At 49.2% G+C, this 13,420-nt stretch overlaps 1 protein-coding gene across 2 annotated transcripts in view; it reads left to right on the forward strand.

The window, feature by feature from the left end:
• The window catches only part of PTPRA (protein tyrosine phosphatase, receptor type, A), a 126,907-nt gene extending 113,531 nt beyond the window's left edge, over window positions 1–13,376 (forward strand). For both annotated transcript variants that reach the window (XM_014936069.1, XM_014936070.1), the window contains 15 exons: window positions 1,468–1,558; window positions 2,040–2,116; window positions 3,258–3,294; window positions 4,504–4,601; window positions 4,746–4,865; window positions 5,795–5,961; window positions 6,965–7,100; window positions 7,982–8,131; window positions 8,255–8,348; window positions 8,913–8,989; window positions 10,557–10,691; window positions 11,061–11,186; window positions 11,666–11,817; window positions 12,134–12,269; window positions 12,928–13,376. In XM_014936069.1, the coding sequence (XP_014791555.1) occupies window positions 1,468–1,558; window positions 2,040–2,116; window positions 3,258–3,294; window positions 4,504–4,601; window positions 4,746–4,865; window positions 5,795–5,961; window positions 6,965–7,100; window positions 7,982–8,131; window positions 8,255–8,348; window positions 8,913–8,989; window positions 10,557–10,691; window positions 11,061–11,186; window positions 11,666–11,817; window positions 12,134–12,269; window positions 12,928–13,002 (1,671 nt within the window). In that variant the 3' untranslated portion in view covers window positions 13,003–13,376. The remainder of the gene's footprint in view (window positions 1–1,467; window positions 1,559–2,039; window positions 2,117–3,257; window positions 3,295–4,503; window positions 4,602–4,745; window positions 4,866–5,794; window positions 5,962–6,964; window positions 7,101–7,981; window positions 8,132–8,254; window positions 8,349–8,912; window positions 8,990–10,556; window positions 10,692–11,060; window positions 11,187–11,665; window positions 11,818–12,133; window positions 12,270–12,927) is intronic.
• Window positions 13,377–13,420: the final 44 nt, after the last annotated feature.

Genomic DNA, 13,420 nt, shown 5'->3' on the forward strand with positions numbered 1-13,420 from the left:
TCTTCAGAGCTTCCCTGCCTGCTGCTTTCTTCCCAGGCACTGCCTGCCTCTTCCTGATCCTCATGGCTACGAGGGAAACATTGCCAAAATGAATAGTATGTCAAGGTGTGACATGTCATTGTCTCAGATCCACAAACAGCCAGAACAAGAGCTCTGACAGAGAAATAGAAATGACCCCATGTATTTCAATGAGCTGTTAACCCTGCAGTTTAGAGGACACCAGTTGGCCTTCAGCTGCAAGTCATAATTCCAGTATTGTGCTTATCCCATGGTGCCAGAGCATCTCTTCTGAGATGGCTACCTCTTCCTGACATTGCTCTGCACATTCTTGTGGCAATAAACCGTTTTCCTCGTGTCAATACAAAAATAGGCAGAGCAATAATGAGGTAGGACACAAATTTAAATAACTGGCTGGAGTATCACAGTTTGTAACCTAGGAGTTGCTCAACTATCTGGACTTTACATTAGCCTAATTAACAAAAGAAAACCTACTGTTGATCTGGTTGTCCACACTGCAAAGATGTCACCTGCAAATATGTTAAGCCTTTGGTCCAAGGCGCGATATGGCAATATGAGGATGATGAGAAGAAAAATAAAAAGCCACTCAACTTTCTCCAGCTGTTGCACAACTTGATACCCTTCCTGGCTGTGCTTCGATGAAACTAAATAGGTGCAATGAATGCCCAGGGAGTGGAATTTTTCGGGTTATAAATACTCATTTGCCCTGAAGGCTTCCGTTCCTGAACCACGTCTGTCCTGCCAGCTGGAGGAAGGGATGGCGAATGCCTCCAATACATTCTCATCCTCTGTACTATTCAAAGAGGATGTGGAATAATGGAGTGGGGAAAGCACCTCCTCTGCTCCAGTGTGAAACTTGGCTGCTGTGGCTGGGATAGTATCGCCTGTGACCCCAGCACCCCCCAATCCAAAGGTCCCTGGCGTTGCTTGATGACAAACAGCTCCCTGCATGGGTGATCCTTCTCGTCACTGAGTGTGCTCGGGTGATGGAGGCTTTAATCGGGTCACCGTTAGCATCACTGTTAACAAGAAATCTCAGCAGGAGCCTCTGTGGGCAGAAATGAACTCGATCAATGGGCTGATGTGTTTGGTGTCAGAGGTTTTGCTGCCACCTCGTGTTCATAGGTCTTGAGATTCCAGATAGCACGTTTTGGAAGGGATTTTCTCTCTGGTCCAGCCCAGGCTATTTAAATGGTCACCTTGAGCTCAGTGGGGACAAGGAGCTGGTGCTGAGGTGAAGGTGAGGGGTGTGGGTGGTGGGGACATGTCCGAAGGGGAAAATGGACAAGGGATTGCTGCTCACCTACCTCCTGGAGCCCGGCAAAGGGTGAGCACCCCCAGATGGGATGCTCAGATGCAATGTGCACTGACGTACCAGTTGCATTGTGCTTACTGCTGTGCCATGAGTAAGAACATCATCATGGAAAACCCCCTTTTCTGCCATTGCAGGCTCTCCCAGCATGTCCCATACAGGCCACATGTGAAGCTGCTTCCAAGGAGGAGAACAAGGAGAAGAACAGATACGTGAACATTTTGCCCTGTAAGTATCAGACCATGTTGGGTGAGCGGGGCACAGCCAGTGCTACTGCTGGGGCTCCCTGTTCCTGTTTTTGGGATGGGCAAGGGCATGATTGGGTTCATTTCACCTCCCAGATGGGTGGCTGCATCTGCTTTAGCTTTAGATACCTACTAGGAGGAGCTCCCTGAATCCATCAGCATCCGGAGGCCATAGAAAATTAATGAATGGGAAATGCCAAAACGGCCAGCTCTTGCTGGGTGGCATGGGGGGGTGGACTGCCTCGGGGGCTTCCTCAAATGTGTGCACTCTGCAGAAGAAAAACTTCCTTGGGTGAGGTCTAGCACCTCTCCAGGCTTAAGCAAGAAGAATTTGGGGGTATAAAGGTATTTGTTTGTGTGTCAGTGAGCCTGGGCTCCACTCCAACACCCAGCTTTCTCACTATGCCAGATATCAGCTACATGGAGGGAGTTGTTTTTAATGCAAAGTTTTAATTTTCTTCCAGATGATCATTCCAGGGTTCACCTGACTCCTGTTGAAGGAGTTCCTGACTCCGACTACATCAATGCCTCCTTCATTAATGTGAGTTTTGTGATTTGAAAGGGAAATCCCCACCAGTTGCTCCCTGGCCAGCGGTGCCTGGTCCCATGTGGGGAGCGTGGGGCCTTTATGGAGTGTGACTTGTGCCTGGGAGAGGATGGTTAAGAGGCTACCCCCTACGTTAACATCTCACCAGCTCCTCTGAAGCAATGAATTACACCAGGTTTTGATCTTGTAACCTTTGTGTGGCTTTGCTCCGCACCTTGACAAGCGTGGTTGGAGTAAGAGGCTGAGAGCTGGAACTCAAATTCTAGCTGTAGCTCTGCCCTTACTCAGCTACTCAGTCATAGTTTTATCTTTTCCCACCTCTCTTCCCCACTTCTAAAATAATGAGAAGCACTTGCGCTCTTTGGGGTGCCACAAAGCCAAGCCAGCTGGTTTGGAAGGTGTTTGGGAAAAATTCCTGCAGGAATTGGGGATTTCTGATTAATGGCTGATGAATGGTGTGGATGGTTAATCATTGATACTTCCCAGTTTGCAGGGCTGGATGTGGGAAGGGGATAAAAAAGAACTCAAGGAACACAGCTAAAATAGAAGCAATGTTGCAGTGCTCTGCTTCTAAGAGGAGATGGGTCCTATGTCATTATCACAATATAGCTCAAATGAATTCGAAGGGTAATATGAAGAAGTAGACTTTGAGAGATTAAGGCACGTGAAGAAAGCAAGACCCAAAAGAGCTTTTTACTTTCTTAAGCAATAAATAAATACCCATTAGGAAATACACAAAGTCAAATCCCATGAGTTCAACAGCCCAGTCTTCAAAGGTTTAATGCTGATTTTCATGTGATGCTCTGGATGCAGGGTCTGATTGCAGCAGAAGGGCTGTCAGGTACCACTTCATTGATGCTCTGTGCCAACAAGTGGGGTTGTTCCCCCATTACCTGAGCATGGGGAGTGTTGCTCTGGGTCAGGAACCCTTTGCATAGGGATTTTCCATTATTGCTGCCCTACTGTCAGTGCTGTTTCTCCCCTCGGAGGCTGCAGCCCCTTCTTTGCACAGGGGGAGTGAGCAACAGAGCAGGTGATGTCTCTATTTAGTAATGATATGGATGCATTTAATGACTCTTGTGTTAGACAAATACTTGTCTTTCATTAGTCTTCCTTTTTCTTCTTTTCTCTATAGGGGTACCAAGAGAAAAACAAATTCATTGCTGCACAAGGTAAACGCTCGGTTATTCCTGTCACTCTGTATGGTGGCAGTTGGGCTGGTGCCCTTCTGCTCTGCAAAGCTGTGCCACTTTAAGCACAGCACAGTGCCTTGCACATGTCCCCTGGTCAAAAGGAGGCTTGGCTTGTCCACAGTATGTTCCCAGTCAAAGCCTAGTGCTGGGTATGTTGGGGGAGGAAGAGAAGCCCTACCTGTGCAATACCATTTGCTGGAGGGTGTCAAAACCTTTCTTCCCTGAGAAAGGTTATGTTTTCTGGAAATGAGCTGCTTATTTAAATTCCCTAAATCTGTAATTACAGAGAGCACCACACTGATCTGGTTTCATTTCTATTCCTTTTTAAACCACAGCAGACAAGAATGTGGGCTTGTGAGAGAAATTTCTCTGTGGTCTTCAGATGAGAGGCGGGTCTATCAGCTACTGAGAGCAACAAGCATCACAAGACTTCCCAAGCTCAGCTGCCCACAGCCATAGCATCACCAGCCTGCATGAACCACGTGTAGCCCTCCAGCTCTCTTGCTTTCCTTTTACCAGTCCAAACAAATCTCTAAAATGAAGATACCCGCTCACAGGGAGGTTCTTGTCAGCAAAAGGGGGAGGTGCTTTGCATTTCCTCTTTTGACTTGCAAGTGGCTTAGAACGTCACCTGCCAGTTTGCATGGCTCTTGCTGGAGAAGGAAGGCTGGATCAGGTCCATCAGTGATCCCAGGCTGCAGTAAAGTTTTGCCTCTGATATTCTCTTGGCTCGCCCTTAGCCTCAGGCTTGGCAGGGGAGGTCTAGGTTGAGTCAGCTCCTTGTCTGGCAGGCAGGAGGTAACTATTCTTGTGCTATATTGAAATGGGATCCCATGGTTAAAGCACAATGTTCAGGGACAGGTCTTCTGTGAGCTACTTGTGATGGACACAATATCCCTGTGTGAACTTGGGCAAGTCATTTCCGTGCTCCATTTATCTGATTTCCCCTTCTTGGGCTAAAAATGGAATTCTTCATCATAAAATGTATCCAAAAAGCCCCAGCTCTTGTGTGATAGGATTGTTCCTTGGGTTAGCTGGCATTCCCAGACACCAAAACACCTCCTGTGCTGACATCTATTGGCAAAAAATGTGTTGCATCATCTATGTGTGACTTCAGACTCTGTGTTTCGGTCTCAGGGCTTGAGGGATTGATCCCAAAGACCACATTTCTTTTTACCTTCCCCTTAGGACCAAAGGAAGAAACCGTGAATGATTTTTGGAGGATGATTTGGGAGCAAAACACGGCAACAATTGTCATGGTGACCAACCTGAAAGAGAGGAAAGAGGTAGGTGCCAGGAGGCTTCATGGGCTGGTATCTAACCCAACTTTGTCTGAATCTGGCATATCTCATGCCCATGGGCATGTCTTGGAGCCGATCCCAGCTCATGAGGGACTAGAGTTCACCTGTACCCATTTTCTCTCCCTGCAGTGTAAGTGTGCCCAGTACTGGCCGGATCAGGGCTGCTGGACCTACGGGAACATCCGAGTGTCCGTGGAGGACGTGACCGTCCTGGTGGATTACACTGTGCGGAAGTTCTGCATCCAGCAGGTGCTGGGGCTCACATCTCCCATCCCTCCCCTCTCCACGCTGGGCATCCAATAGGTGCTAGCATGCTCCTCGATTCCACCAAGATGCCTTGAGAGCAGAGTGTGGATGAAATGACCCCCAGCATCCATTTTTAACTAGAACTATTAAGAATTCACTCACCTTAAACACCTGGGAGCACGTTCCCAGTGGGTACCAGCATGGTTGTACTGAGAGCAGGGAAGCTGATGGATGCCAGGGCTGAAACTCTGTCCACTTGCTGTTACCAGTATTGGTTCCTGCTCTCACCCACGGATACTTAATGCCTGCAAATAATCAGATTTACCCCAAGAGCTGAGACAAAATCCAGCACCATATGTGTTGGTTTTGATTGCTTTCCCATCTGTCGCTACATTTTCTGGTCCTCCAGAGAAGGCTCTGGATGCCTTAGTCCCTCTGTTTGTTTTCCTGCTGCTCTCAGAGGCAGGCAAGGGAGAGCTGGCAACTGAAAAGCTGTCTATATCCTGAGTGGGGTTCTCCTGAGCCTCACCCTTCACTCCAACAGCCTGGATTGTGGGAGTTTTCCTCCCTTGCCTTTAATTAAGGATGCTGTGGGCAGAGGTGTGGGAAAGGACAGAGTGGCAGTTTCTGTTTGACCCCACTGGGGCTGATATACGGCAGCTTCTGCCAGGTCAGAGCCACAGCTGAGGCCAGTTTGGCATCTCTCACCCCTTGGATGTGGGATATGGTGTTGGGCAATTAAAATGTCATGTTTTTAGGGACTATTTTGGCCCCGGAGCCTGGGTCTGTGCCCTTTCAGCTTGTAGATGCTACTGCATCTTATGCCATCCAGCTCAGTCTTGGGTCTGTAGTTCCCTCTCTGTCCTTGTTTTTGGGGAAAGAAGGGAAATACAAGTATTTATCATTAACCTTAATACACATTTCCCCTTCAGGTCGGTGATGTCACGAACAAGAAGCCTCAGCGCCTGGTGACTCAGTTCCACTTCACCAGCTGGCCAGACTTTGGGGTCCCCTTCACCCCCATCGGGATGCTGAAGTTCCTGAAGAAGGTGAAGACGTGTAATCCCCAATATGCAGGAGCAATAGTAGTGCACTGCAGGTAAGTCCTGGTCATGGCTGATCTCTGCCTCTCCCGAGTGGCTTGGAAAGTATCTCATATTTAATAGTAAAAGGTGGGGTTTTTTCAGTCAGGCCTTTTTTATTATTTTTACTCAACCTTCCTGTGTTAAACAGGAATATTCCACATGGGAACATTAAAAAAAATGCATATGAATTGAAGGAACTTCTTGGAATCAGCAATGTGATGGTGTTTAGTGGTCTTCATTTGGGTTAGCTGGATGCTGAGTGAGCCAAGCTAAGCACCACTGCTGGGCATTGGTGGCATCTTCCTTGCCTCTCCACTGCCCTGGGCACAAGAGGGCAACATCCCTCGTTGTGATAAAGCAGTACCCAGCATGCCTGGGAGCAAGGACCATGCTGAGTGTCACAAACCATGGTGTTTGACCACACATGGAGTGGTTTCAGGCACAGCAGCAAGCCTGGGGAAGCCATAGAGACTTTCCATGTTTCAGTAAGGGGAAGCCCCATGGTTAAAGGCAGAGATGATGAGAGATGATTTGCAACTTCCCAAGTCCATTTTTCCAGCTTTCTTCTCAGGGGCCAGCTGACAAAAAAGCTTTGTCTTTCTGTAGCATCTGCATGGCCTCATCTTTCTTATTCTCCTCAATGGTTGAGTTACCAGCACAGAAATAAGGCTTCTGTGTGGGCTCACCTTCACCTGATGGAGGTTGACTGGAAGGAGCAGCGGGCAGCTGGTAGGAACAGGCAGCCCATAGGACTCTGGAAGCTGTAACTGGCTCAGGTTTTGCTTTGGCTCACCCTGCTCTGGGCTTTCATGCGTTCTGGTCACAGCAGATGCTGTGTACGAGTCTCTGCAAAACCCAGGCAGTGCTGAACACCAGGATGGGGATCTCTGTCATCTCCAAAACAGATTTTGCTATTTACTCACTGCTGGGAAGCGTCTGGCTCACTCTCGGGCACTCTACAAGGGATCCTAACGCCAACGCTGCTGCACTGACCACTTGTCCCCTCTGCTTTTTCAGTGCCGGGGTAGGCCGCACGGGCACTTTCATCGTCATCGATGCCATGCTGGACATGATGCACGCGGAGAGGAAGGTGGACGTTTATGGCTTCGTGAGCCGCATCCGGGCTCAGCGCTGCCAGATGGTACAGACAGATGTAAGTGTGCTGCTGCTGCTGCCGTCTCCTCCGGGCTTTGCTCGCTCGAGTTCCATTTCGGTACCCAGCCTGCAGAGAAGTCTACGTGCAGGTTGAGCATCATCTCTCATTTTGAAGGATGCTGCATCAAGTGAGCCTTTCACTGGGTCCTGTTCCTCTTAATCCCCTTCATAGAACCGTAGAATCATAGAACCGTTTAGGCTGGAAAAGACCTTTAAGATCATCGAGGCCAACCGTTAATCTAACACTGCCAAGTCCACCACTAAACCATGTCTTAAGCGCCACGTTCACATGTCTTTTAGATACCTCCAGGGATAGTGACTCAATCACTTCCCTGGGCAGCCTGTTCCAAGGCTTGATAACCCTTTTGGTGAAGGAATTTTTCCTAGTATCCAATCTAAACCTCCCGTGGCACAACTTGAGGTCGTTTCCTCTTATCCTGTCCCTGCTCATCCTTCTCCCAACTAACAGAAACAAGGCTTCCGTGTGGGCTCACCTTCCCTGATGGAGGTTGACTGGAAGGAGCAGCGGGCAGCTGCTGCTGTTAGTTGGGAGAAGAGACCGACCCTCACCCCGCTACAACCTCCATTCAGGTGGTTACAAAGAGCAATAAGGTCTCCCCTCAGCCTCGTTTTCTCCAGACTTGGAGAAAGTTTTTTGTCATGTCAGCTTTGTGTCGTGTAGCAAATAAGGTCCCAGTCCCTGTACAGCAACAGAAAGATTGTTACCCAGTTTTCTTGGGTCTCAGAGGGGTGCCACATGCTCAGTGAGCATGGATGGGGAGTGGTGTGGTGGGTTTGCTGCCAGCATGTGTGCAGGCACCTGGATGCACTCACTAGCATCGACCAGAGGCTGATGGCTTCTCCCTGCAACCCTTGCAGATGCAGTATGTGTTTATATACCAAGCACTTCTGGAGCACTATCTCTATGGTGACACAGAGCTGGAGGTGACCTCATTAGAAATCCACCTTCAGAAGATCTACAACAAAGTGCCAGGGACCAGCAGCAATGGGCTGGAAGAGGAGTTCAAGGTGAGCGTGATTCTTGTCCTGGTGGGTCTGCTTAGGTGGTGCTGAGCTGTGGGGACCACCATGTGCTTGCCTGGTGTGGAGCGGCTCTGAAAGCTGCCTCTGCTTTTGTTCCTTTCTCTGCAGAAGCTCACTTCAATCAAAATCCAGAATGACAAGATGAGAACAGGCAACTTGCCAGCAAACATGAAGAAGAACAGAGTGCTTCAGATAATTCCATGTAAGCCTTGTTTGTTTGCGTGGGGAAAGCATGCCAGATGGGTGAGGGGACCATTTGGGTGGTTGTGGAGACAGGAGTCAGGCTGGAGAAAAAGTCCAATACAAACCTCACGATGTTCAACAAGAAGAAGTGCAAAGGTCTGCCCCTGGAGAGGAACAACCACAGGCACCAGTATTTACTAGGGCCACCCAGCTGGAAAGCAGCTTGACAGCTTGGTAGGATAGGACCTGAAGGTCTTAGTGGACACCTAGTTGACCATGAGCCAGCAATGTGCCCTTGTAGCAAAGGCTCTTTCCGGCTGGTGCCCAGTGACAGTCCCTGTGTTGAGCAGGACCTGCTCCCGGAGTCCTCTGCACCCCCTTCTCCTTCCCCAAACCAGGGCATGGCAGAGAGACTTAGTCTCCTGTCCCAGTCGGGTGCTGCAAACACAGGGCTCCCCTTCCCATATCTCTGTCCTCTCACCTAGGGCTTGGCGACTTCCCAGCTAAAGGCCATGCGTGGTTATCAAGGAATCACACTTTGAAGTTGTTCCCCAAAACTCAAGTCATTTTGCTTCTGTTTCAGATGAGTTCAACCGAGTAATCATTCCAGTGAAGAGAGGTGAAGAGAACACAGACTACGTAAACGCTTCCTTCATTGATGTGAGTCTTCTTGAATCTTCTTTCCGTCTTCTCCCAGTGGAAACTTTACCTCACGCTGCTTCTTATGGAAAGGATTTGTCCCAAAACATTCCTTCTCTGGTGGCTCTTTTCACTTGACTTTGCTCTGTGTCGCCAGATGGTATTAGTTTCTTTCTCCAAAAAACCTTCTGTATATGCAGTTTCCTTGTGACCCACGGATGGTGGGAGAGGAGAGGTAGAGCTTGAGCAGAGCCCCCAAATTCTGGTCTCTGCAACTCCGGGCTCTGATGATGGCTTTGGAGAAATGGCTACACGTAGCCGTGGAAGTAATTGCTATGCAGCACTGTTCGTTTGGTCAGAAAACATCCACTAGATTAGGTAATGGAGCAATACACAGATCCCAAAACCCTGGAGAAAAAACAGGTCAATCCCATTACACCTGTCTGGGTGACGGGAGGAGGCGAGGCAGAGAGGTTAAGTGCTTTCCTTCCTTCAAGGAGGACGTAAGTGATTGCACATCCTTTTCTCGTGAGTAATTCTGTTGACTTCAGGGGGACATCTCGTATGAGTATTTATCTTCACGCAGTGATGCCCGCGCTGGCTACATAACAAAGCCCTGCTTTTTTCTAGCCCAATTTCTATTTTCATCTCCTAATGGCAAGGGTCGATTCTTTTTCCCCCAAAGGATGATTATTCCTAGGGGTTGAACCAGCAAAGCCAGCATATTCCCAGTTATGACATCCCAAATTAATTGCTCCCTGAAATCTCCTTTGCCGGGTCCCTGCGGGTTGCTCTGGCTGCGGGAGCATCTGACACAGCGCAGCCGGGAGCAGCTGCCTTGTTCTGCATCCAGATCAGAAAGCTTAAATGGCACGTAAGCAATTTTTGTTGAGGATTCAATTTCCTGCCTTTGCTGAACTTTGCTTAAATGACAAGCTCCAAATGACGAAGCATCTTTAGTCACAGTCTGCAGCGAGGGCACAGGGGAACATCGGAGGGGCTTTGGAAACAGAAGCAATTTGTGGCTGTGGAAGAGCCAGAGTCAGCCAGACTTACTGCTCGTTTTCACAGATCGTGGAATGGTTTGGGTTGGAAGGGACATGAAAGATCGTCTAGTTCCATCTAGTTTTGCTTACTTCTTCCAAAAATCATGCCAGTAAAAATCATACCTGAAGTATTTTGAGCTTGGGCAAGGTCTGCTACAGCTCTCAGACTTTGCAACATCACTTAGGAGTGCTGGAAACCCAAATCTTTCTTCACCAAATGGACAAGGCCATGCATGTGTAGGGAACATGATCCCTCTCCCACTGCATTTCCTTAAAACCAAAGGTTTTATCACAGCAAAGCACTGGCTGATGGCACTTGGGCTCCAGGCGGTGGTGTGGTAATGCCCATGCACAAGGACATAGTGAGAGCAGGTTTCTCTGCCCAGGCTGTTGTCATTCACAGGGGCAGTCACGATGGTCCCAAAATGTAACTGAGCTTGGTAACCTGACCATGTCCAAGAACGTTCCTCCTGCTGCTGACCCTTGGCACCCCAGCAGCCAGGCACTGCCCATGCACTGCTAACCCTGTTTTCCAATCGCAGGGTTATCGCCAGAAGGACTCCTATATCGCCAGCCAAGGACCGCTGCAGCACACGATAGAGGACTTCTGGAGGATGATCTGGGAGTGGAAATCCTGCTCCATAGTGATGCTAACGGAGCTGGAGGAGAGAGGTCAGGTAAGCACCTGGGGATAGCTGCATTGGAGCACCAGCAAAATAAATCAGTGCAACCCCTTAAAAGCTCCCGATGGCCCCTGCAGTGCCATCACCGCACACGTTGGGTGCTGTTTCACCCCTTCCCTGGCAGGAAATATATTTCAGCCTCTACTTCTAATGCAAAGAATCCGGTTGTGTGTGGACCAACTCTGGACCCTCAGTTCTCAAAGCACCTTTGGGTGCAGCAGACAGCTCCTCTCCAAAGTGAGCTCATGGCATCCCACCTGGCTTTGGGCAGCTGCCAGCCCCAGGAGAAGACTTCTTCCATTCAAATCTGTGGGGAAAAAATACAGGGTCTTTATCGTGTGCCCTCCTCTAATGCTTTCTCAGGAGAAGTGTGCCCAGTACTGGCCATCTGACGGCTCCGTGTCCTATGGAGACATCACTGTGGAGCTGAAAAAAGAGGAGGAGTGCGAGAGCTATACGGTGCGGGACCTGCTGGTAACGAACACCAGGGTAAGAGTCTGGCCTACTCCCTGTGGGGAGCTCCAGGAGCTCTGGGGTTGGCTCTCATTAACCCTCGCTGATGTTTATGGTGCTTTGCAATTCCTCTTGCAAGTGCTGGACCTCCCCTCTGGCATCTTCAGCTCCATCATCTCCCTGTCATCCCAAAGTAGCATCCATCGCCTGCAATCCCAGCTACTTCCCTACACTTACCTCCCACCTGTGGGGGCTCCTGTCCTGCTGATCGCTTCTCATCCAGCCCCTCTACCCTGCTGCCACCCAGTAGCCCTTGTCCTCCTTCTGCCTTGTCCCTGTGCCCACCACCCAGCATCCCCCCTGTTCCCCACATCCTGCCCTGCTCCATGCCTCGGGAATGCCTGCCCTGCACAAGCTTTCCTAAGGAGATGGTTTTCCCAAAGCCTTGAGCTGGTGGGTTTCTTGGTACAGGTCTCCCCCCAACTTACTGACCTCAAGCTCTGCTCTTTCACCAGGAAAACAAGAGCCGACAGATTCGGCAGTTTCATTTCCACGGCTGGCCAGAAGTTGGGATCCCCGGGGATGGGAAGGGAATGATCAACATCATCGCAGCTGTGCAGAAGCAGCAGCAGCAGTCTGGCAACCACCCAATCACTGTGCACTGCAGGTAAAGCCCATGTGGAGCAGGAGTTGGCCACCCCTCCAAGGGGACCTGCTCTGCAAGAGGTTTTGGAGATGGTCAAAGGTCCATCAGAAGACTTGGGCTGAGCAGAAGCAGCCTGGGCAGATGTGGTACAGGGTTTTCCTGCTCGGTTAAGCAAAAAGGCTTCAGTCTTGTAGAGCATGTCCTAGCTAAACTGGGAGAGGCTGGGGCAGCACCACCAGCTCCTCCAGTTTTCTGTTAGTTCCCCTACGAATTGTCCCCTGGGCAAAGCCAACAAGGACAGGATGGTTTCCTTTACCTTCTGGTTTCTCTTTGCCAGTGCCGGAGCAGGAAGAACAGGCACCTTCTGTGCGCTGAGCACTGTCCTGGAAAGGGTGAAGGCAGAAGGGATTCTTGACGTCTTTCAGACAGTGAAGAGTTTAAGACTACAGAGGCCGCATATGGTGCAGACACTGGTAAGTGCAGTTGGGCTCCTCCTGCCACCCCAGACCTCAGCGGACTCAATGTTGAGCAAAAACTTCCTCAGTTTTCTCTCTCCATAAAAGACTATGGGATGGAGATGGGGTCAGGGGGTATTGCCCCTTCCTCCTCTTAAGATGTCTGGAAGAGTGGAGCTTGGCTGGCTGAAGGCACCTTTTGACCACTGACACAAGTTGTAGGAGCCTCCTTGGAGACACCCTCAGCCACAGCCCATGTATTTATGGGCTCCAAGATCCTGGAAGCCTGTCCTGGAGTGGCTGTGACACAGGCTCAGGCAGGCAGTGGGTCAGGGAGGGGAGGAGCAGGCAGGACTAGATGAGGTCTTGCAAGAGAGGTTTGCAAGGATGCTCAGGGTTTTAAAAAAAAAGTCCTTTGGGGGTCAAAATAGGACCTCAGAGAGAAAGGGGAAAGCAGAGTTTCTTTTGCTGTGGCACCCCAGCAAGGAGGGTGGGCAGCCCATTTTTGGAGGGCACAAAGGAGGTGGGACCTGCTGATGGGTGGAAGTCCACTTCCTGCCCCCGATTTGGGCTGAGGACACCTTGGTGCCAGCTCACTGCAGACCATGAAACATCAAATTATGTCTCAGGTGTGAATTTTCTTGCTCTAACGCTGTGCTCTCCCCCAATCCCCCAGGAACAGTACGAATTCTGCTACAAGGTGGTGCAGGAATATATCGACGCCTTCTCAGACTACGCCAACTTCAAGTGAAGAAAACAAAAAAAAAAAAATTCACGCCCTGAAACAAATGACAGAAGAGTTGCCTTCTTTAATATTTTGTAATATTCTGTTTGTTAATATACCCCCCCAAAAAATATGTGTATATATCTTAACTGTTTTAGAGGTTGGTACCATAAGCTTCATATTAGCTGGAGATTTTATATGTAGCAAAGTGTTAGTGCAGATACTGTTGGCTCCTTTTTTTCCAATGTTTTATTGGGGAATTAAATAGCGTGATGTTTGGATTAATATTGTCATACCATCTCTCTTCTGGAGAGTTGATACAGGCTGTTACTTTGTTTGTAAATCTTTTTTTTTTTTTCTTGAGGGAGTAAAGCCTTTTTAAAAAAAAACAAAAAAAAAAAGAAGGGAAAATAATTTATTTAAATTTCCAAAAAAAAAAAAAAAA

Source organism: Calidris pugnax, unplaced genomic scaffold, assembly GCF_001431845.1.
Source record: "Calidris pugnax isolate Ruff unplaced genomic scaffold, ASM143184v1 scaffold14, whole genome shotgun sequence".
In the NCBI taxonomy this organism is placed as follows: domain Eukaryota; kingdom Metazoa; phylum Chordata; class Aves; order Charadriiformes; family Scolopacidae; genus Calidris; species Calidris pugnax.